This window comes from Zootoca vivipara, chromosome 1 (genome assembly GCF_963506605.1).
Source record: "Zootoca vivipara chromosome 1, rZooViv1.1, whole genome shotgun sequence".
Classification (NCBI taxonomy): domain Eukaryota; kingdom Metazoa; phylum Chordata; class Lepidosauria; order Squamata; family Lacertidae; genus Zootoca; species Zootoca vivipara.
The window spans coordinates 22428458-22452375 of NC_083276.1; the positions used below are offsets into that span (position 1 = coordinate 22428458).

General features: G+C 43.1%; 1 protein-coding gene and 1 non-coding gene across 5 annotated transcripts in view; both read left to right on the forward strand.

Moving 5' to 3' along the window:
* Positions 1–23096, forward strand: part of TTC7B (tetratricopeptide repeat domain 7B) — a 105361-nt gene extending 82265 nt beyond the window's left edge. For 2 of the 4 annotated variants that reach the window (XM_035101891.2, XM_060272302.1), the window contains 2 exons: positions 2479–2681; positions 15430–23093. In XM_035101891.2, the coding sequence (XP_034957782.2) occupies positions 2479–2681; positions 15430–15651 (425 nt within the window). In that variant the 3' untranslated portion in view covers positions 15652–23093. Of the gene's footprint in view, positions 1–2478; positions 2682–15429 lie in introns of all 4 variants that reach the window. The other 2 variants (XM_035101893.2, XM_060272309.1) reach the window with 2 other exon arrangements.
* On the forward strand, positions 19546–19619 carry TRNAI-GAU (transfer RNA isoleucine (anticodon GAU)). The gene has a single exon. It is a non-coding gene; the product is annotated as a tRNA-Ile (tRNA).
* Positions 23097–23918: the final 822 nt, after the last annotated feature.

Genomic DNA, 23918 nt, shown 5'->3' on the forward strand with positions numbered 1-23918 from the left:
GCACGATAACATTAAAGTGAAAACATTAAACAAGGAAGATAAAATACACCAGTAAAATGGCACCTATTTTGCAGAGGCCAAGGCTACATTATGAGTCAAAGGCCTGCTGGAATAATTTCATCTGCAATGGGACTAGACCAGACTCCCACTGCATGAAATTCCAAAGCATGGCAGCCAGACAAGACCTAATATGTCCCAAGACAGTCCTGAGTTACCCTGTGACTCACACAGGCTCCGCCTCCCCTCTGGCTACTCTTTTGAACCCTCCTGTTCCCAAACTTTTTTGGCATACCTGGGTAGCAGATGTTCCTGAGCCCTGGTTTGAGTTTCACCTGAATAGAACCAGAGTGATGTCATTGACTTAAATTGTCTTTCTCCCTCTCTTCCACACCTTGATCAGAAGGGGTTCCAACTTTAATACCAGAACCCCACTGTTTGCATTGTATGCAGCGCCATAATATTTGGGGTTGGTGGGCGGGTGGGAGAGAAAGTAAGAGGTGGTTTGTCATCAGAAAGATAGGCCTGACAAGTATGGTGTTGTTTTGTTTTGTTGTAAGGCACTGTTACTACAGTGGAAAGTACATTAAGTCCATGTGATATATCATGAATGGCCCTTGGGATCCTGGCTGTCACTTTTTCACTTATTACTATCATGCTGATGATAGTAAACAGTGCTTATTTAAAAAAATCTTCATATGGAAGCAGTTTTTTATATATCAGCCACATTATTTTACAGGTAGGGGAAAACACAATTGTGTGTGCGCGTGTGCGTGTAGATGTTGCTTTGATTATTAAAGTATAAGTAAACAGGAAAGTGGAGATATATAGGGAATTTATAAATCAGCATCTTTACTGCTTCTGTGAAAATTGAGGTAGTTCAGAGTAGTATGAATGATATCAGGGAAAATTGGAGAGAGGGAGAGAAAATGCCTGAAAATGTCAGTGGAAACAAATTGCATGAAGTCCCTCATCATTAATAACTCATTGAGAGACAGACTTGAGTACCCGTCTGAGCCTAATCGCAAGGCATTTTGTTCTGTAGCCTGGGCTGCAATTTACTTAAACATTGGCTTTAAAATTATCAAATGCTTTTATGAGGTCCTTGATGTTTTTATGCTGTTATTGGAAGGGCTTCATCAAACTTTTCAGATTTTCCTTTATTCTTCCTCTTGCTGGTTCCCAGCAGATCGAAGTGCTAATATATGCCTTCACACCTTTGGTTAAAATAATCTTTACTTACTGGGCTGGGATCCAGACAGCTACTTTAAGAATCCCCAAAGGCTTGCATGTGCTCCTCAGATTCCCCACCCCCGCCTTTGAACACTTCCACATCCCATATTGCTAACAGTTTATGAAACTGTCCCTCGGTTTCAAAAGCGGTTGCTATAGTAGAGAGAGGGGTTGCTCTCCTAGAAATAAAAGTCCAACTTTCCCCTGAGTATTTGGAACTAGTTGCCTGATTCTCTGCCCTAATCTGAAGGGGATACAGTGGGTTGGGAGGGGGGGAGTCACATTGTGTGACTGGACCTTATTCCGCACACATGACAGTTTAGTTGAATCCCACCTATTGTGTTTTTAAAGGGTCTCAAAATTCATGCTATCCTTAATGCATGTTGTCTGAATTCTCCTGTTCCAGGGCCATGTTGTTGTTGTTTTTAGAAAAAGATCAAGGATCGTAGTAATAATAATATTATAAAATTTTATTATTTATACCCTGCCCATCTGGCTGGGTTTCCCCAGTCACTGTGGGCAGCTCCCAACAGAATATTAAAAACACGATAATACATCAAACATAAAAAACTTCCCCAAACAGGGTTGCCTTCAGATGTCTTCTAAAAGTCAGGTAGTTTCTTGACATCTGATGGGAGGGTGTTCCACAGGGTGGCCGCCACTACCGAGAAGGCCCTCTGCCTGGTTCTCTGTAACCTTACTTCTCGCATTGAGGGAATCAGCAGAAAGCCCTCGGAGCTGGACCTCAGTGTTCGGGCTGAACGATGGGGGTGGAGACGCTCATAGAGTTAGAAATAGCGTGGATAGAGATGGGAGAGGTTTGAAGGCTGTTATCTTTCATATGGAAACAACCCAGTACTATTTTTCGAGGTGCTGGAACTCACCATGAACGGCTCCCTTGTTCTCTTATAATGGCAATGGCGCCCACCTGAAAGGTGCCGGAACTAATTTCTGGCGAGTTCCAGCTGAAAAAAGCCCTGAAACAACCCATGCAACCTCATTATTGTCTCACATCAGAGTGAAGCCCAAGTTTCCCTTTGTTCCTTTCCTACCCTACCCTTTGTACCCTTGGATTCACAAAAGCTTGTGTCTCAAGAGAATTAATGAAGATTGGAATATATATAATTGAGAGAGAAAATCTTTGCTTGGGGTAGTTTCCTTGGGGAACTTAGCCATAAAACAGTCAATGGAGAGAATATTAATTGGGGAGGACCATTCATTTGTCTCTCTCCTTCCTCCTCCTTACAGCTGAAGTATACATAGGAATTGGAAAGCCTGCAGAAGCCACAGCATGTATTCAGGAAGCTGCTAACCTCTTTCCAATGTCTCACAACGTTCTGTACATGAGAGGTCAAGTGGCAGAACTTCGGGGAAATATTGATGAAGCCAAACGCTGGTATGAAGAGGCCTTATCTATCAGCCCAACGCATGTCAAAAGTATGCAGAGATTGGTAAGTCCAGTTTACACAACAGAATGCATGCAAAGCGCTTGAACACTGGAAAAGGCTTTGCCTATGTCAAGTGCTTTGTGATTAATATTATTATTGCGCCCCAAACAGTTTGATAATTAGAAATTTGTTGAGCATTCTACAATGATGTTCCATGAGTTCAGTTAATATGGAACCTTAGGGCATTGGTCTCAAAACTGTTGTGAGGCTACCTGCGATGGAAGAAGAGAAAGAGAGGACAGAACCACATTGGTAAAAATAATAAATAAGGAACAAACCACTTCCAGTGCTGCTCCTTGGCAGCCCCCCACCCATGCACACCACAGTTGCGGCATCAGCCGCAGTCAGCTAGTCGAGGGGGGACTTCTCTTGGGGTTGCTAGTTTGACTCGTACAACTTACAGTTGTCAGTGGTGGCCTTTTGCACAGAGGGGCCTTCCCCAGGGTCAGACACAGCACCCAGGAGAGGCGAGGTGAGACAGCCTTTCAATCACCTGATGTCAAGTGATTCATTTTTGCTCTGTGCTTAGAAAACCCAACAGGAACACAGCTCTCTGCATGCATCAAAGAGCCCCATGCAACGCTAAGCGCAGGGTTCTGCAGGTGACACCTATCAGCTAGTCAGCAACCTCTACAAGCCACATTTGGGCCAGCCGTGTGTCGTACCTGCCAAAAAGCTCATGTCCTATATGCTGCCAGATTTTGGGCAGGTGGGTGCAGGCCCATGCAGTGCTTGTGTGAGGCCCGGGCAGGAGTCTTGTTAGAATGAAGTTATAAACTCAAACAAAAAAAGCAGCAAGTCCCTGGCGCCCCCGTCAGCGTAGCCCTCTGAGACCTGGGCAAATGTACCCGGCTGTTCCCTGCTCTGCATGGGCCTGGGTGGGTGTGGCTTGACTAAGCCAAAACCACCATGCCTGCCTTGGTGAGCCTAATTAAGCTGTGGGCTGTAGGTTTTCCACTGGTGTTAGTGTAGCTTTGATTGCTATCCCAGATTGCAGCACAACACTGGACCTGCTGACATGCTCATTTTGATTTTGTTCACAGTATGAATTACTTATAAGGCATTTAACTGCTGCATAAGGCATTTCACTGCATCTGATTTTCGGTACAACTTAACTCAAGATTTTTACCTCTTTCCTATTCATGTCTTCTGCTTCATGTGGATGGAAATTAATCTTGATTTCAATTTTCTTTTTTCAGTTCTTCAAGTGGTTGCAGGTTTTGTAATAGGTTTTCTTTCTAAATGCTGTGAGTGTGTTTCACATTTATTAACAGAGGAAGGGGAGTCTGAAATATTGGGGCACAACAGTGAAATTCCCTTGGTTTTCCTCCACATTAGCTCACTAATAAATGTGATACCTTGTATAGTTTCAAACTTGTGGATGGTGCCAAAAATCACACAACCTCCCAATATTTAATATACAATTCCAGACAAAGATATAAGACACTCAATGCAAATATGTTTCCAACGATACGCGAATGTCCTACAATACAGATCTTTTGGAAGACTGTCTTATTAAAAGGGGGAAGATATCCAAACAAAATTACTACTAGATCCCTTGGAAGATATTATCTTCCAAGGGATCTAGTAGTAATTTTGTTTGGATATCTTAGAGGTATAATGTTGGAAGAAGACCTGGAAATGGTAGTTCGTTTAATGATGGCGGCTAGAATGCTAATCTTTCAAAACGGGGGGGATGGACCCCAACCGCCTGCAATATAAAGGAATAAATGTCATAACTTAGGAGGGGGCACCCCAGGATGGCAAGGTAGTCATGCTCTCTGTGCCTCATTCCACAACAACACAGTCCAAGCCTATTGGAGGGGTGTGTGTGTGTTGTTTTATTTGTCTTGTTTGTTAAAAACCAGCCATGAGGGACTAAAGAATGCCATGTCTAGTTTGGCATTAGCGAACAGCTCATAGCGGTACAGAAGTTAGAGGTGCAAGTTTGGGAATCTCCTTTTGGCCAGCAGGAATGGTATCTTTGATCTGTTCCATTAGAATTGTATTGCAGAGTAGTCTTTTCAGTGTAGCTTTGCTATGCAAAAAAACAAACAAACCCCACTGTCCCATTTTAACATAGCTGTTCAAAGTACCTCTGCTGCAAATAGATCTCGGTGGAAAAGTTATAATCCCTTCCTTGTACCCAACGTTTTTATTCAAAAGTAGGAGCTTGTTTCTGCCTAGGCCCCTATAAATTATTCAGAGAGGCCTTTCCTCCCTGCATCCCGAAAAAGAGCACATAAGGCAAAACATCAGAATGGAACACAGAGCAGGGGAAGGTTTCTTTTTCTTTTCTTTTTTAGTTCCCCGGCTGTTCGAGATAATTAAGCACATTGGCAAGTGCTAAAAGGTACCTTGTAAAGCGTGTGGGCGGTGGACAGAAAGCAGCACACTTATGTTAAAATAAAAGCCATACATTAAAATCCCCTGCCTTGCCCACTTGAATTCAACTTGAAAGAAGCAGTTTCCATTATATTTCCTCTGAACGCCATAGAGACTCTTGTCCTCAGCTGATAGAAAATGGGCTAGGATGAGTTCCCTTAATGCTGAGGAGAAGCCTCCCCCCCTCTTCCACAACAAACGTTACACAAATTTCTAAGATTTAGACAAGAGTGTGGCCCTCCTCTCCACCCTCCCCATGTCCTCTTGCCTTTCTTTCCCTTTATGTTTCCCCCCTTTGCATTTTGGGGCCCTGCCAATTATAGCAGACTGGGTCCTACGCTGCCCCGAAAACTTACGTGTTTTCAGTGTCAAGTGTTTACTTAATATATGCAAGCAAGCAGTCACAGTTTGTGTTTGCTAAGGGCTAGCATCTGTAAAATGGGAATAACAAATCTTCATAGTAGTAACAGAATGAGTAAGAGATCAGTGGCATAAGGTTTAGGTACAAACTTCCCAAAATTTTGAAGAGAGGATTTTTTGACTGTGTTTCTAGTTTCCTATAGCTAAGTTTTCTTTGGGTGGATGCTGGTTTTATCTGTGTCTCTGCTAGGACTTTTGTAATAATTCACTTTTGTTGGTAATTTTGTACTGCTTTTACGTTGGATTATATTTTATGGTATATATTGCTGTATATATTGCTTGTTGTGTGAACCGGCATTTACTTAAGTCTGAACAAACTCACCCAGTTCTGCTCCGTTATTCCTTGCCATTCCTTGGTGCTCCAGCTGAGCATCTATGCAAACATAGTGAGCCCGCCTTTCCCGAAATTGGCTCGAAGGGGTCAGGAGAAAACCTGGAACAGCGTACAGCAGCAGGAGAGTGGCCAGTGGTCGGAATATCTTGTTTGATATTCTTCTTTCTGTTGGCAGAGTTCAGCTAATTCCATTAAGGGTTTTTTTTGGTTGTTTTTTTTTTTTTAATCTACTGGAAATTTTACTGAAACAAAGTTTCCATCTCGTAATGAAACAGTTTTTATAGTGGTCCTTTGAAGATGAAATAGCGGATGGCAGGTTTCATGTGAGCTTTCCATTTTATTGTCTCCTTTGTGTGTTAGCATTGGAAAAGATGCTCTTTTCCATTGCTTATCAGTTAAACAGAAGCACTTCTATGATTTGGAAAATATAAGTTAATGGCAGTGCTCATGCTAGAGCTGTGGCAACGACTTCATGCTCATGTTTCAAATTGCATTGAAGTAAGTACAGTGGTACCTCGACTTACGAGTGCCTCGACTTCCGAAGGTTTCGACTTCCGAAGTCCACTGACCCGGAAGTATTTTCCCAGTGCATGCGCAAAATGGATGCTTCGACTTCCAAAGGTTTCGACTTCCGAAGAGCGCCGCGGAACGGATCGCCTTCGGAAGTCGACGTACCACTGTAGGTCGTTTCTATCCAAACTTATGATGTCATTGCAATTCGCTCATCTTGTATATGGTTAAAGTGCTAGTGTTGAACTTCACTGGCCTAACAAGGTGCATTCTTCAAAAGAGTTATATAGCATGTTTTATTTAATGTTTTGTCAAGTTGTGCATATCAGAGAACAGTGTTCTGTCTGAGGGTCAAGCCAAGCTCATCATTTAAAATAATAATAATGTACACGGTGTAGCCCCCCTCCCCCAATTTACTAGGACAAATGACACATGATGCTAAAAGTGTCCTTAGTAACTACTTCAAACTTTTTCCTAAGACTCATAGCCAGGGAGAGTGCTCATTGAGATCACAGCTTGGGAATGAACACTTAAATTCTCCGTGCACACTGCTGTCCTGGTGAAAGTGCTATTAAATTGTTTTAAAGACTTTATGTAGTTATTAATAACACATTTAGCCTGTATAGTTTTGCCTTAAAAGAATGGGCAGAGAATTCTTGAGGATGCAAGAAACCTAGCCAATTTCACAGAATTCAAAGAGATGCTGAATGTCTGCATTTCAGCCCACTGGTGCAGCAACATACTAATTTTGTATCAGCTTGCCAATTTTTTTGTAATGTATCGGTATCAATATTAGCCTAGTATATAGGCCAATTTAACTGTGGTTCCATGATTTCTGAACCAGACATAATTATGTATAGAAGCTTAAATGACTCAACTGATAATTTTAGTAAATCAACTGATTAATCAGCTAGCCATTTAAATCATGACTAATGCTGAGTAGCAGTGCCATTTCCTGAATATTAACCGATGGTAACTTCATTTTGACTAAGTATAGCATGTGTTGTTGTTTTTAGAAGAAGAACATGCATCTTTTTAAAACAAAACAAAAGTAAGGAAACTTGACAATGTGTTTATAGTGTCTGCTCAGTTAGATAATACACTGTATTACCTTTTAATTTGGTGAGTGGCTCTCCTATTCAAGGCTTCTTAAAGCAATTTAATGTTATAATATTAATTAAGAACTGATTATCAGTTTTGCTACAAAAGTGGCAATGAAGATGTGACATCGAATGAGATTAAATTATATTCCGTTACCCCCCATGATCCTTAAGGACTGGGTGAGCTGCAGGCAATTCTGTGAAAGTAGTAATTTTCTTTGCTGCTTGCCTATATCTGTTTTCTCTCTCTGATCTTTGTCACTGTTTAGTTCTACAGTTGTAATATTTGCATAGCCTTGTGAGATGCTATACTTAAATCCAGCATGCTGTTTTCCTTGCACTGAGCCGCTGCACCAGAATGCAGCAGAATAGTTATCATGTTTACACACTTTATCAAATGTTAAAGCCTTTATCTGGACACTTAGTCCTGTTTAAATACAAGCAGTGGGGAGAAGAAACAGGGCCTTTTCAGTGGTGGCTCCCTCTGAAAAGTTCCCTGGTGAATGTCAGAAGGTTCCCAAAGACCTTCCTCTCTAGGAGTGCCCCTTGGGTGAGTGATTCTGGCTCTTTGCTTCACATTAGTTTTAGATTTTTAGTGCTTAGTGATTATCAATTAAGCTGTCTAAAAGAAAAACTTGGCCAATAAATAATTCCATGTGTAATAATGAACTTGTTCTCCAAGTGTGGATCCTTGTGTAGCCAAACTGGCATCATCCATGCACGGAAGGGAGGTATCAGCACATCTTGGGAAGCCCTAGCATTTTGAAGTTTGAAAAAATCTTCAGACCAAAATAAACCAGTAAGGATTGAGCGTACTCAATGGCCACAGAATACAGAGTGTCTAGGGGTGGAAAACGAAGAGGGGGGATTTTGGTGGAGCATCCTAGGAGACAGGATGGCTGCCTGGAAGGAACACTGGACAGGAGCACTGCACACTGCAATATTTTGACTTCGGCCTTCCATGATCTGCTTCCACCTCTCCACCCCCTTTTTTCCTGTGTTGAGCAAGAAGGTCTGAAGATGGGTTCTGAGTGTGTTTGGCTGGATCCCCATGCCCTATCTTCTGCTTACCCATAGTTTATATTGTGGCATTATTTCAAAAAGCAAGGCTTTTAGGGAAGCATCCGGAACATACATATTGAGACCCTGACATTGTCTTTGGGAATATAGCTCTGCGTCATTGTTCGGGGCTTTTGCTTAGGAAATTGGACAAAGATTAGGCATGCTAAGAGGAAGCTTCCATGCCCAAAAGCCACATTTCCTCGTATAAAGCATTTGACCTGGAAGAAAGGGTCTTTTATAGCACTTAATGGTCAGATTTTAAAAGGGGAGCAAAGCAGACCATTAGCAAACCACCAACCTTGAAAGAGCACAGAGACAAAAGGCCCTGTTAGCATTACAAGGGAGCTAAAAGCTTAAGCATCATGCAGTCCTCTTTGGGAGATGTTAGGAAGCATAATGCACAGGGGGCCCAAGAGCTGTGCACACATTTCTTTACACTTTCGCTTTGGATAAAAATGTGTTTTACATGTAACTAATTAATAATGGAGTAAGAACCCCAAGTATATATTCTTTCCCTAAGGCTGGACTTTCAAGGGAGTCGCTCTTGCTTCTCCTCCTGCCATCTGAGGTGAGGCAAGTGGTAAGAGGGGAAAAGGCTGCTGGCCATGGTGGCTGTCAACGGTTTCTGCTGTCTGAGGCGGTGTGCCCCACCCATCTGGCTGGGTTTCCCCAGTCACTTCGGGAAGTTCCCAATAGAATACAGTATTAAAAACACACAATGAAACATCAATCATTAAAAACTTCCCTAAACAGGGCTGCCTTCAGATTAGGAACAATACTTTCCCATTCTTCAGACCTAAACATCTCAAATTCATTCATTTTCCTTTCCTAGGCTGTGACTTCTCCCATTGGGTCATCTTGGAATTTGGAGTACCAACTTTCATTTTTAAAAAAGTAATATCTTGAGTTTTGTGGTTGTGAACGCATGATGACCTTGATGCTGAACCACTAGCACAAAACTAATACTTAGAATATTAACTTTTTGAAAGCATCAGTAAGCTTGGCTTCTTCTTTTTAAGCAGTAGAAGAAGAAATAGGGGAAGTACCAGTCAGTTGAGCTGACAGTTGGTGCCCATGCGTTGCTTCAGTTAGCGTGAATCATGAGTATATTATCTTGACACACAATAAAAAATGCATGGAAAAGAGAGAAAGTGCCTCCTCATGTCACTCACCTTTATGTGTACTGTAACTCATTTCTTGGGAATCTTTGCAACTATTTAGCTGCTGTACAAAGAATCTTAGCAGTGAAAATCTTGGCAAAATGTCTGCTCAGAATGGCAGAAAGCACAATTATTGGAAGTTTTGGTGCAGGTTGGTGGCATGTGAGGGATATGACCCTGGGCAAATTGCTCAGCCTAGCTCACCTGAGAGCGCTTGTGATGCTCTTTGTACACTGAAGTTGGGTATAGGATGACAATAACCTTCCACTAGACATTCAATGACTTCACCCCCTCCGCTCAGAAAACACCATTTATATTGTTCTGTATAATACCTGTAAAAGATTTTTAAAAACAGCTGTGTGTTTTTAAGAACTATTTATTTGTTTCGGTAGCCTAATTTGGAAAAAGAAAAGAAAGGCTATTTCTATTGTTAAACAGTTGGTAATCGGAAATCCTTGGTGCTCTACTGCAGGTTACCCAGAGATCTATCCTGCATAAACAAAGCTCAATCATCTTTTGTATGAGCCATGTTTTGTGGCTCTTGTATCAATATTATTTACTTTTTTCTTCCTCTGATTAAATGTTTAGATTCATATCAGATTGAAAATGCTTCTCTGTACTGTAATTATTTCTGCTTATACTGGGGAAGGATGACTTAAGTAACCAGTTTTATCTTTAAGTAACCATTGTACTAGAAAGCGAAAACATCGTATCTCATTTTGTTTTGTTGCTTTTAATTAAAAACAGCTACTCAGTTGAATCTATACACCTATGAAATAAATGGCTTCGTAAAATACACAGCAGGACCAGCAGGAGGTGAGAAAATAAACTTAGAAATGAAGGACAGAGAAGTTGTGCCAATGTGGAAATATAATTCTCCTACTTGACTCATCAGGGCCAACTCCATTTCCTCTTTTCAGATTTCCCCCCACTTTACCGCAGGTTCAAAACTATGAATGTTACTGTTTTCTTGGCAGTTCATCAGGATGAACTTTAATGGATTTAAAAAATGGATGTTTCTGACTTGGCACATAATCCACTTGTGCAAATGTAACAAAGCACAAATTTCAAAAGAAAACAGATTTACTGCCATTCAATGTGAATTTATTCCATATATGTCAGATTCACATCACCCTTTATGAAAGCAACCAGTGTTATTTGGGGTGCGGGGCGGCGCAGGGGTATGCATACCCCTAAACATTTTGTGAATCTAAGTTTGGCCTCATTGAGGGGCAGTACTGTATTATAATACAAGTAGGAAAATGAGAGTACCTCTTTAAAAAATTATAGGAAAAAAAGCACTGAAAGCAACACACACTTCATGGGGGGCCCTGTGTTGTGTGTACACAGAGAGATACAGGCACTTTTTCGGGGAGCCTTTTTACAGCACCATCATTCTCATAAATTTCAGAAATGTTCATCCAAATGTACATAAGTGTGGTATACAGTCATTGCTGCTGCTGCTGCTGCTGCCGCCGCCGCCGCTGCCACCACCATGTTCATTTTGTGCCAGCCATTTGTTACTGAGAGATAAAATGAATAACTGTCCTGCTGAGGTGGGGCGATAAATGGAACAATGAGACAAAAACAGAAAAATTGCCAATGATGTGCTTGAGCTTTAGAGTTGATCATGAAAACCTATGAAAAAGCAGGATGTACTAAAAAAAAGAGGCCAAGGGAAACTGTCTGTCTGGTAGTATTACTGACAAAGGTTGTCCTGTCATTATACAAACTGTGGCTTTTGGGTGCAGCTGGATTCCTGAAAAAGCTAAGGGTTTTTTCCTTTTCCTTTTGCTGCGATCGAATTCCTAGCTCTGACTGTTGCAGAGATGCATTTTAAAACCGTGTGTGACTCAGGCCTCATGCAGCTGAGTTGTGTGGGTGGATGCAACTTGCATTTGAAGAGAAGTGTTATGATTTAAACAGAAATAGATATCTAAGGGCGGCAAGCAGTTGGTCTTGTGTTCTTTTGCTGTAGGAACCTGGAGGCAGTACTGCAGACCAATTACACATCTTATTAAAATAGGCCACAGGGCTTGGTTTTTCAACCTGCCCATGCTGCAAAGCCAAAAAGATGTAGACTGTTGTGCAAAGTTGTAATATCTGACAACCTCTGAAGGGCTTGAGGCTGGGAAAGGCAAATGTTTTCTTTAAGCAGCACGAGCCTCCATTTATCAGCAGGGCATTAAAGCATAGCTGCCAAGTTTTCCCTTTTCTCACGAGGAAGCCTATTCAGCATAAGGGAATTTCCCTTAAAAAAAGGGATAACTTGGCAGCTATGCATTAAAGGAATAAACAAAGATTTCTAAGCAAGTAAGAGAATGATTTAGAATTCAATAACAATAAAATAGAAGTATATTTTTATTTTACTCCAGCTCTTCTTCATTTGATACGAGCTGTTATGGCTAGAATGGATTTAGGATGAGTTTTAACGCAGCCAGGATCCTCATGTCCAGTTATAGCAATGGTGCACCTAAAACGGCACTGCTACATTCTTTACTTTAAATATATCTAGGTCCCTTTCAGTTTCTTTTGAAATTGATTTAATTAGTTTACTTGAAATGAGTGGAAACATCAGTTGATTGTCATGTTTAAAATACATGTTTGCCATTCTGGAGCGCTGCAGCTTAAAACAAACCATACCCTCTTGCCATTTCAAATGTTCCTCATTACAAAGCTTTTCTTTCTTCTGCAAGGAGCTGGTTTCTTCTTAAAGATTTCAGGAATTGCACTAATTTGTTTCATGCCTCCATTTGTTGTTGTTTTGGAGCAAAATAAAGTTCAGCATGTAGCAACAACCACGGCTGACCTTTTGAAAACACTGTTGTCAAGCAGAAGAGCATTTTCCCCTTAGCAACAAGAGTTTTGCAGCAAGGGAAAGCAATTCAATACCTTAGCTCCAAGGTTTGTTTGAGGGCGGGAGGGTAACAACAATGAGGATTGGACTCTTCACTATAGCACAGCTGCATTTATGTAATATACTAGAGAGTTTGCATTGTACAATCAAATAGGCAGGAACAGGCATGAAAAACAAACATAATAACATAGTCAAGACATACATTGCATACAAACAGTGTTCCACTGTCTAGTTCAGTTCAATTCTTTTATTGTGAGGACTTGCAAACTTTACTTTAAAAATATATATATTTCCTTTTCTTTTTCCTTCAGAAGAGAAACAAGTAACTGTTTTGAAACCCTTCCATCTCTAAACAACTAATATCTTCTGTTGATAGCCCTCCCCTGGCATATTTAGGATTTGGACCTGGGGGAGAGAGAGATGGTTCCTTATATTTATCAATAATCCACCAATAAAAGAACTCAAAATAAATTATCTGGTGAAGTTTTGCCCAAAATATTAGATGTAGAATCTAGAACTATTTGAATAAGTTTTAGTTTTGCCATTGACCAGAAGATCCTGAAGATCCTGATTGAAGATCCTAGATAAAGTAGGATCACTAATACCCAATAATGTAAAAATATATATTGTGTTTGAATGTAGAATGGATAGCCTTAACTGATACAAAAATATAGTTTGACTCTCCATTAATTTTTGTCAGTTTTTATTATTTGAATGCAAAGTTCATTTATTGTGAGTCATGTGGAGAGGAAGGCTTAGCAAGGAATGTTTGAATTCTAAAACCCTCTTGGGTTTTTTTTTTTACTAAGTTCATATTTTTGAATCTGAATGCCTCTTTTAAGATTTTATCTCGTTTTCCCAAAGCACTTGCCTGATTAGAATAAACAGATTAAATGTCGCACGTGCCCTTTCTTCAAACGAAAGCACTAATAAATAGTTTCCTGGATCATTTCATGCTTCCTTTAGAGAAGCAGCCATGCTACTTCTGCTACCCTTTTAATCCGTTAGATAGACAATAAAATTCCTAAGAAGGAGGAGATGTCTGGATTCATTTATTTGCTGATATACTTTTAACCTTGCCCTCGCAGTCGGTACAAAACCTGCACCTTTCTCTGCATGTGCAACTGATACAGCTGGAATACCCCTCCCCTTCATACTAATTTAGTATACTAATATTCCAAGCATAGTCACATCACAGAGTTGTTATAAAGGCATTGTTTTTTGTTTTGTTTTTTAAATGCTAGTTATCCAGTATGGTTGAAATCTGAAGGATAAATAAAATATAATGGTGCTTTAGCTATAGTGCAAAAGGTCAGCAACCTTTTTCAGCCATGGGCCAGTTCACCGTCCCTCAGACCATGTGGTGGGCCGGACTATATTGTGGGGGGGGAAATATGAACGAATTCCTATGCCCCACAAATAGCCCAGAGATGCATTTTAAATAAAAGCACACATTCTACTTGTATAAAAACACACTGATTCCCGGACCGTCCGCAGGCTGGATTGAGAAGGCGATTGGGCCGCATCCAGCCCATGGGCCTTAGGTTGCCTACCCCTGCTATAGTGGCTGGCTGAAAAGAACTCTTATTCAAAGGTATACTGTGTATAAACACAGCTCACTAAAGTACTTTCTGCTCATTAAGAACAATCAACAGAATGGGAGATGTCACCTCTATCTACCTTAGAGCAGTGGTTTTCAACCAGTGTGCTGGGGCACCCTCAGGTGCTGCGGGCAACTCTGGCCTCTGTCCCTCTTTCCTTCTCTCCCTCCTCTGAGGCCCTCTTGCATCTCTGCCTCCCAAAGGCTTGCGCAGCTGTTTGTTGCAGCAGCCCTGGCTACAAGCTCCCCAGGCGAATGGTGCCTCTGGGGCTGGCCAGGGGGTGCTAGTTGCCAGGAGCCGAGGCGGCCTCGGAATAAGCAATTAAGCAGGTGAGGGAGCCCAGCCACCCACTCTGCCAGCCCTTGCTGTTGGGAATGGACAGACAAGTCCCAGGCCCCTGTGGGGCAGCGTGAGGAACAGCTCTCTTTGGGGGCAGCTCAGAGACCAGGGGTGGTGGCAGCAGCTGCCTGGAGGACTCACAAGGAGAGGGGAGAAGAGAGGAGGCTGAGGAAACACTCCACAAGGAAGGGTGTTTGAAAAAGGGTGAGAGGCTGCCAGCTCTGCAGGCAAGGGGGGGGCATAACTGGGCTCCTGAGCCCCACAGGGGTGCCGCCGAAAGAATGTAGTTGGTCAAGGGAGCCGTGGACTCAAAAAGGTTGAAAATCTCTGCCTTGGGGGGGATGGGGTGATTCTTAGTATGCATAGTGTACAGTGATCTTTATGTACTCATTTAATTTGTTTTCTCTGTTTACAAAGCATAGTTTATAGCCACTTGCTGTTCTGATTGTTTTCTCCGAAGGCTAGCTTCTACCTGCCAGAATTTGAAGTGGAAGGAGTCCTCAATTGACTAATAGGTTGATGATCTCATTATTCTAGGAGTTTAAAAAGCTTCCCCTTATTTGAGAATACCAAAGAGGAAACAGTGCACAACTGAACTGTTTATTTGTGTGTTGATGAAGAATGCATACTGCTTGTCTTAACTGTAATGGAAAATTGCAAGAATAGCTGCCTTTTCCTCCAGGGTTGCACAGCCAACACTTGCCCTTTAAGAGTTCCTCTCAGCTAAATCAACAGAGGCTCAACCTCTGCACATATACATCTTCCGTTCATTTTCCATTTTAGCACGTGTTCTTCCCCTTAAAGAATCTTATCATAGTGCAGAATCCAAATATTTTGGGATTTGGTAACGGCCCAGCCTTGTTGCCATGGTCTTCTCATTTGCCCTGTCTGAAGAATGTGCTCCTCTTTTTAAAAATTTGCAGTATTTCATTGCCGTTCCCTCAACCTCTTTTCCATGGCACTCTTTTCTCTGCTCGCTGCAGGCTTTGATACTTCACCAGCTTGGAAGGTACAGCCTGGCCGAGAAGATTCTTAGGGATGCTGTCCAGGTGAACTCCACGGCCCATGAGGTTTGGAATGGCCTCGGGGTGGTTTTGCAAGCTCAGGGCAATGACGATGCAGCAACCGAGTGCTTCCTGACAGCGCTGGAGCTGGAGGCCAGCAGCCCCATTGTCCCTTTCACCATCATCCCTCGAGTCCTCTGAAAGACTGTCCTCATAAATTGATGAATCATCATGTGAGAATGTTAGGAAGCATACTGCGTAAGCCTTCCTCCTGATTCGAAGGGCGGCTCTTCAGGCTGAGAGGTAATACAACAAAACAGGCAATCTGCTCATTACTGTGAGGGATTCTGACTGTGGAAGTGATACAGCATCTTATTGTTAATGCAGAGAAATAACTAAACAGAAATGTGGGGGAACCACACACATGCCACCCCCCCGTGTATCACCTACATCTTCGCCCCATAGTAGTTTTAAAGCCTGACGCTATTGTTCAAATGGGTATTGTGCCATGTTTTATTAGGTGACATCTGAGTGTTATGTAAAACTTTAAATAGAATCAAACACCAACTGTAGAATAATAGATTCGAGTTAAAATTCAGTGGCAGAGCAGCCTATTTTTAACCAAGCCTGTCAAAGACCCGTTCTCTTCATGTCTTTCAACCTCTCTGGGCCCGGAATCAAAATGTGAAATTTGCTGTGCTCCATCTCTGCAGTAGTCCAGGCAGACAAATTAACCGAAAGGTTTATGTTTTTAGTTGTTTATAACTGTGATGTGTAGCTAATTGTTACTGCCTTTATTTAGAAGAGAGGTTGTGTACAAGAATATTTATATTTTACCAATGTATGCCTGTTTAAAAGAAGAAGAAGAAATGAAAAGAAAATATTAGTTATTTAAGTTTAACTTTTTTATGTGAATTCAGAGTTTATTTATCAATGGAAATATGTAAAAAGATGCTAAAGACGGAATATTTACCGACATTCCTTATGCATTATAAACCCACTTGGCTCAATGGGAAGATTATGTTAATAATAAAAATGATTTTTGGATGGATATAGTGCTTGTCCTTCGTTTTGAGAGCTGGATGAAAATAATCAGGCTGCCCCAAAGTGGCAGTCTGGGCCATAACACAGCCATAGTAGAAGATTTGATTAATCTGATACCTCTGTTTTACAAAAAGATGCTCAGAAGAACATCTAATTTGAACTATTCTTAAATCCAGGGCAAATGCCTGATCTGAGAAAAGGTCGAGATCCACCATTAAATCAGGGGCTCAACTGGGCTTACACATAGCATGCTGGTTCAGTCATGTCAGAATCCTCCAAGAAGTGGTTTTAGAGCATACCATATGAGACGGGCTAATCTCTGTGACAAACAGCTGCCCGTTGTTGGCCACATTTCCCCTTTGCTCAGAGTTCGCTGTCCAGCAGTCTTTCCTTTTGCTGCACATAGGTATATGGAAGGTGTAAACCAATAGACCACTTTTACGTCAAGTTATATAATACTTAATACAAGCAGCTTGTCTTCCTGTTTAAATTGGGGCCTGAAAACAGCCCTTGATCACACCTGAATCAAAAACTTCATCCAACTGACCTGGAAATTCCTGTTGAATTAGTCTCCAACGGGGAGCTGGGCCTGTTTTGTTAAAAGGTACTTAAAGCCACTAATGGACCCTGAGACCCTGGCAAATGCTATGGAGCATTGAAGAGTTAGCTCTTATTTGGCCAGCAACTGTACAGACCCCTTGATCAAAACAAGACACAGCAGGTCTAATTGGTAATTTACAGAAAATGGAACCAATGTCGGTAGCCATTAGCAAATTAACTAAAAACATGCCTTCCTACTTGTAATTCCCTTTTGCTTGATCATCATGCACAGGGCTTTGGCCATGTGGCAGCAGCTGGGCGGAGGGCAATGAAGTAGGTTCTGTTGTCCTTTAAAACATTAATATCCTGTCTTTTAAAAAATCCGGCTAACACATTGCAAAATCTATAAAAGTTGCATTACAAGCCTGGAATCGTAGCTTAACCAACAGCTATAAAGAGTGTTTTTGACGCAGCACTCATTTCCCACTAGTTTATGGTTGTATTGTGGAACCCCTGGGAGGAAAAAGTATCCAGCTTGGATTGTAGACCGTGTAACTTAACTTCCGCACATGATCTGTAACAGTGCACTTCTTTAAAACAAAAACAAAAGGGAAGTGTGAAACACAGAATTGTAAGAAAAACCACAGCCTATGGTTGGAGCAGCAGTGGTGGTGACTGACGCCCACTGGGACCAGTAGAGCAGAAGGAAGAGAGGTCACCAGTAGGTGGAGCTAGATCAGATATTGGCAGAGCTTGACCCAATGACTGTCTGAGTTCTACAATGGCAGCTAAGGAAGAGGAAGGTGACAGCCCATGTAACATTCCCTGGACTGTTTGTAAGGCAGCAGGCAGGTGGGGCCAGACTGAGGTTGAGAGGGCAGTGCCCCATTTGCACCCAAGGACCCGACCTGCACCAAATGCAGACACTCACACCCCTACTTTGTGGAAGGAAATTAATAATCACGACAGAATGGTCACTCTCAGGAATTGACTTGAAATAGTTTCATAAAATGGGGGGGGGGCACAATGATCAACCTGTCACATGGAAGATGGAGCAAGCCTGTTTTCTCCTGCTCTGGAGGGTAGGACTTGAATCAATGGCTATAAAAAGCTTTCTGACAGTAAGATCTGTTTGACAGTGGAATAGACTCCGTAAGGAGGTTGTGGACTCTCCTTCCTTGGAGGTTTTTAAGCAGAGGTTGGGGACTATTATTAATAATAGTCATGGATGCTTTAGCTGAGATTCCTGCATTGCAGGGGGTTGGACTAGATGACCCTTTGTGTCCCTTCCAACTCTGCAAGTCTATTATTCTATGATTCTAACCTTAAACAGATGGATCTTAAGCTGATGAAGGTCTATCATCTTTCCAGGGAACTTGACTTGCATTGTTGCCTTGTATGTACTCAGTATTACAATTTACTGTAATTTCCCTTGAGTCTCCTTAGCAAAAGATTCTCATATTGGATCTTTCGGGTGCGTGACAGATTTAACACAGAAAGGCACTGGGATTTGACAAGCGTCTTCCAGCTTTTTCTCTCTTCCTCTCCGCCCCCTCACTTCTTCCCCTGCCAGCCCACCGCTTTGCTTACTTCCTGGGAGACTCTGGCAGGCTCACTGTTGGTTGTACTATCTGGATTGGTGCTGACTTGGAGAATGGGGAGGGGGGAGGCAGTATTTGCTTTGCTGAAAAGAAGAGGTTGATCGCTGACATTTTGGCAGAGCTAAAGCAGCTGCTTTTCTCTGGGGAGAGGCTGAGAGGGGAATCGCTGTCTAAAGCAGGCCATGGGGTTAACACTCTTGTGGGTCCCTGTGTTTTCGCTCTGCACTTCTCTTTTGCATCTGCGTGCCCCCGGCTCAAATCTGCTGTGTACACAAGCACCGTGGCTGCCCTTCAGCTTCCTTTCAGATTGACAGGGCAGTTTCCTCTGGCTGGCTGCTGCAGCCTTCGGGGGGAGCCCAGATTGTTAAATGATGCCTGCCTAAACAGGATTAGTACAAGAGAAGCAGCAATGTAGGACCCTTGTGTGAGATGCCTGTAACTTCCATGATACAGTGAAAAGATGCTCAGGGACTTTACCAGAGTCGGCTCCCCTCCCCTCCGCCTGCTCCCTACATCCAGGTCATCTCTACTAACACTTTTAAGGGAAGCATCTTTGACAGTGGACAGAGTGAACTGATGCTCAACACTGACTTCTCCCCCTTTTTCAGTTCCAGGATTCATGGCGAGCTGCTAAGCATTCTGCTCTTGTAGCTTTTTGTACTCCAGTTCCTAGAAGAAATCAGGCTTCAGAGGACCAGGCTGTGCCTGAAATATATCAGCTGCTCAACAGCAGCCCAGCAGCCCAAGTTTGTTGGATGAATAGCTGCTTGTTGGTAGGGCAAATTCAGAGAAGAATAGAGGTTACGGTGTATTGGTTCTGGCTCCAGAGGTCAGGCTGCAACCTTTTTCCATTGCCTATAAGAGCAGAGGAATCTGCCTTAGGTTGAGACAGACCTTTTGGCTCACCTAGGTCTGGATAGTTCAGTTGGCTAGAGCGTGGTGCTGATAATGCCAAGGTTGCAGGTTCGATCCCTGTTTGGGACAGCTGCATATCCCTGCATTGCAGGGGGTTGAACTAGACCCTCAGGGACCCTTCCAACTATACGATTCTATGATTCTAGGTCAGTGTTGTCCCTGTGATGACTGGAGGAGCCCACCAGCATTTCAGCTAGGGGTCTCCCCTACCAGAGGACATGTGGCCCAGGCTCTGTGAAACCCAGAGCTAGCCCTGCACAAGTGGAACTAACCGAGACTTATTTTGGGGAGGCTTCACCCTGAGACTCGCTGCAGCATATTGCTGGTTAGAAATGCAGTTGTGACACTTGGCTGCTCACAATTCAGTGGCACCCTGTGTGGTGCTAAAATCCGGCACCCCTACCTCTTGTGCTCAGTTCTACAGCACTGTTTTGGCACCCCATGCAGTGCTGCTCCCAATACAGCTGCACTGGTTGTACTACCTTAAAATTGCCTCTGTTGGCAGCAGCCCTGCCCTCCACAGGCTCCTGCAGCACCAACATGCGGCCAACAAATTGCCCCCGAAGGAACGTGGCCTTCAAGCAGTGGAGGGGGAAATGGCTTTTAATGGATATTTGTCTAGATCAGGGGTTTCCAAACTGGGCAATGAGCTTCATTCAGCTGCTCTGTAAAAATGCAATGAAAAATCATACAGCATCTAGCGCAGCCCATTCCAACTGCTACAACAGGTGGGAAAATCATTAAACAATTTTCAAGTGGTCAGGGGGGTTGGGGAAGGTTTAGAGACCGTTGAAACACCACCCACCAAAACGCTGCAAAATGGAAGCTCCATGAGGTCTCCCTCTTCAGAAAGACTGAAGCAGCACCCGTTTACATCCTTTTCATGACGTCACTGTCTCATTTATGCGCTGTGCTCTTTGCCCAAATAAACGTTGCACATCCCAGGTTCCTGGTTTCAGCGAACCTAATTGCCCCAGAAGGACCTTTGCAGCACTCTTTTGAATGCGCTCTTTCCCCCATAGGCTCTGCAAAGCCATGCTGTCGTTGGTAACAGTGGAGAAACAGCAACAAGGCTTTGAATCAAATGCTCCCTTTTTTCTCTCTCTTGCTTTAAGCAAGAATGACATTGTTCGAAGGAGCTGGTTGCTGCCTTGTGCCCCAGTCGGGTTATGCAGAAGCTACGCGGTTATAAATTAGTCATGGAAATTAAGTATGCGTGTGTGTTTTTGGAAGCGAGGTGCTTCGTTCTGAAGCAGAATTCTTGTTTGGTATTTATGCAGCATGTAAATCTTGGAGGAGTTTTGCTCACTGCTGAAAGTCAAAGTGATGTAATTTCACTTGAAATCCAGTGGGATGCAATGGAGAGAGACTTTTTGGCAGAAGGAATTGCCGTGCTAGATCAGCCCAAGATGCTGCATCTTGCTTTGAACAGCAGCTGGCACTATACTTCTGAGAAGCTCAAAGGGAGGCCTTGAAAGTAAGGGCCCTTTGCTGCTGCTTGTCCCCAGGAGTATCTGGTTTTTGCAGGTACACTGCCCCTCTACATGGAGGCCCCATTTAGCATCTTTCAACTGGGTGGGATAGACCAACATTTGCCATGGAGTCATGGTGTGGCATCGGGCAGCTAACGCCTCTCCATTTCTGTTTTCCTGCTACACAACTCAAATGAGAGTAATAAGTAGGACTGCAACAAAATGTTGCAGTGTAGAATGATCCTCCTCAGGGTTTCAGCCTGCCATAACATTTTCTAGGCGTTCTCCATTTCCTTTTCTCTCCCCACCCCCCTCCAAACAAGCGCTCAGTGTTCTGTAGCCACTGAAGTTGCTCAGTCCTCATTAGGCTGTATTTTTTGGACTGTGTGTCTCTGTGTGTCTCTCTCTTTTAGGGTTCCCCCCTTTTGTACCTCTGCAACCCTTGGGGTTCCCTCAAGCCCTCTAATAGCTCCATCTTGCTCATGGATGGTGCCTTTTTGGCTATAACCAGCACTCTGATAATGAGTTCAGTGTTGGTAAATACAATAGACCTTGTAGAGTTGTTGTAATGTCAAACATCTATCCTTGATATGAGCCAGTTCTCATTTGGGGCTCAGCACTATGTACAAAGGAACACGGGAGTCAGTTGGTCCATCTAGTTTGGTATTGTCTACACTGACAGCCAGGGATTGAACCTGGGACCTTCTGCTTGCAAGGTAGATCCTGTATTCTACCACTGAGCAGTGATCCTTATTTCCACCTGCCAGGGGATCAACCCCAGCATAAGCATGGGCAGATTGCTGATAAATGAGCAAAGCCAACATGCCCTAAAACACTAGGGAGTAGAATTCCTAGATCAGAAGGAGGAAGTTCCAAGTGGACTTGAGCCCTTGTATGACCAATGTGATGGATATTATCTTTCAAAATAGAATGTTGAAATAGTGTTGCTCATCATAAAATCGGAAAGAAGAGCAAATTTTGGATCTTCCGTTCAGCCTCTTTATACAGTTTGCCCTTTGCATCTAGTTATTATGTTGATGTGACAGAACAGAGCCTACTGAGCAAGGGAAAGAGAAGGCATGCCAGGAAGAAACATCACACCTCAGGAGTGTGGCCATACCTCAGGCTTGGCCTTGTGTCATCCCTGATTGCTCTGCATCGGTCAAAATCCTGCCAGCTGCAGAATTATTGCAGTGCATTAAATGGCAAGCAGAGTGCCTTACTGCTCATGCGTGCACATTGAGACGCATGTCAGTACCAGAGACAAGATGCATCAGCTTTTCATCAGAAAAGTTAACATCCGCTGACTAAATGGAGGGGACTAAATGTCAAATGGAAACCTTAGTAGCCTTTTTGAAAGGTGTCTCCTAACCCACAATTGCTTCTTCTAGAAGCCAACTCAGCTGGTATGTACAGACAAGACTGTAGCCAAAATAAGGCCATGGAGAAAGAAGAGGGGGTGGGTATCAGAATGCTCAAGGGAACATCGAGGTTTGCAGAAACAACAACAACAACAAGGGAATACACAATCTTTGGACTGAGTGGTCAAGGAATGCTGACTATTGTGCAATTGCCAGGTGAGAGAGAATTGAATATTGGGTAGGGCCCGGCTGGCTGCCTAGTTGGCACATTGAACAGGAGCGCTCCCACATTGCAGCATTTTCACCTGGATGCCAAATAGCAAAACGGGGACAAAGCAAGGAACTGTTACTTTCCTGGGACAGGTAGCAAAAACCAGAGCTGTTTGGGGGTAAACATGGATCGCATGCACATCTTCCAGGACCACCTCCACATTGTCAGATTCATGGGCTTCGTTCACCCTTCTGTTATATCCTGGCAGCCGTTGGAAGCAGTGGCGAGGCTTCTAAACTCCCTCTCAGTGAAATTTTCCTATAGTGCTTGTTCAGCATCTCAAGCCTGTTTCAGGAATCCTCCAAGACATGCCCTCTGCCTTTTTGCTCAAGGAGCACAAAGCTCACTGGGGCACAGCCAGGGCCCTTGCTGTTGACTTCATTTGACTCAGCACAAACACTTTGTCATCCCTCCGCGTTGATGGGTGGTTTTTTTTTGTTTTGTTCCGCAAGCGAATGAAAGGTACACAGGGAGAATATTAATTACATCGTTGTGTTTTTTTCCTTGCAAGATCCAAACATGGGAAAGCACTTGTTTGTGATTACAAATGACGGTGTCTGCCATGAGCCATTCTTAATTGGCTCATGAATACAGCGCACAAGCCTCTTGATTGAGAAAACCTGACCGGGGCGGGGGGCATGGTGAACCTGCTTCCTTCTCTCTGACAGTGTGTACCATCCAGGTTAGTACTTGGGCCCTGGTACGCAAAAGGGAAATGCCGCTCTCTTGTATTTGGATGCTGGCTTCAACTAATTTTGAGACTGCTCTCTTGAATACAGTCACAATCTGGCTCTGGTTGGTTTACAGTAATGCTTCCCTCATGGCTGAGTAAGACATGTTTGCCGCCAGCAAATCCAAATGGCAGTTTCACAAATTAACACAGGACATGGGCAGCGGGACGTTTCCCTGTGAACCTCTTAATAAAATTAATGGGTTCTTGTGCAACTGTTGTTTCTTGCATCGGGGCTTCTCCCCTGCTGGTCTACCCATAAACTGGCCTGCTGGGATGGCTGCCTCACCTTGCCTAGCAGTAGTAAGAGCAGCCTGCCTCCACTTTTCTCTGCCTGTGCCATGTGGAATAGTGCCTTTATGCAGGATCTGCACCATGTGCGTCAACACTCACTTTATGTGTTGTGCAAAAATACAGGTGAAACTCGGAAAATTAGAATATCTTCGAAAAGTGCATTTATTTCAGTAGTACTTGTTACAGGTAGGTAGCCATGTTGGTCTGACGTGTTGGTATCTGAAGAAGTGTGCATGCACA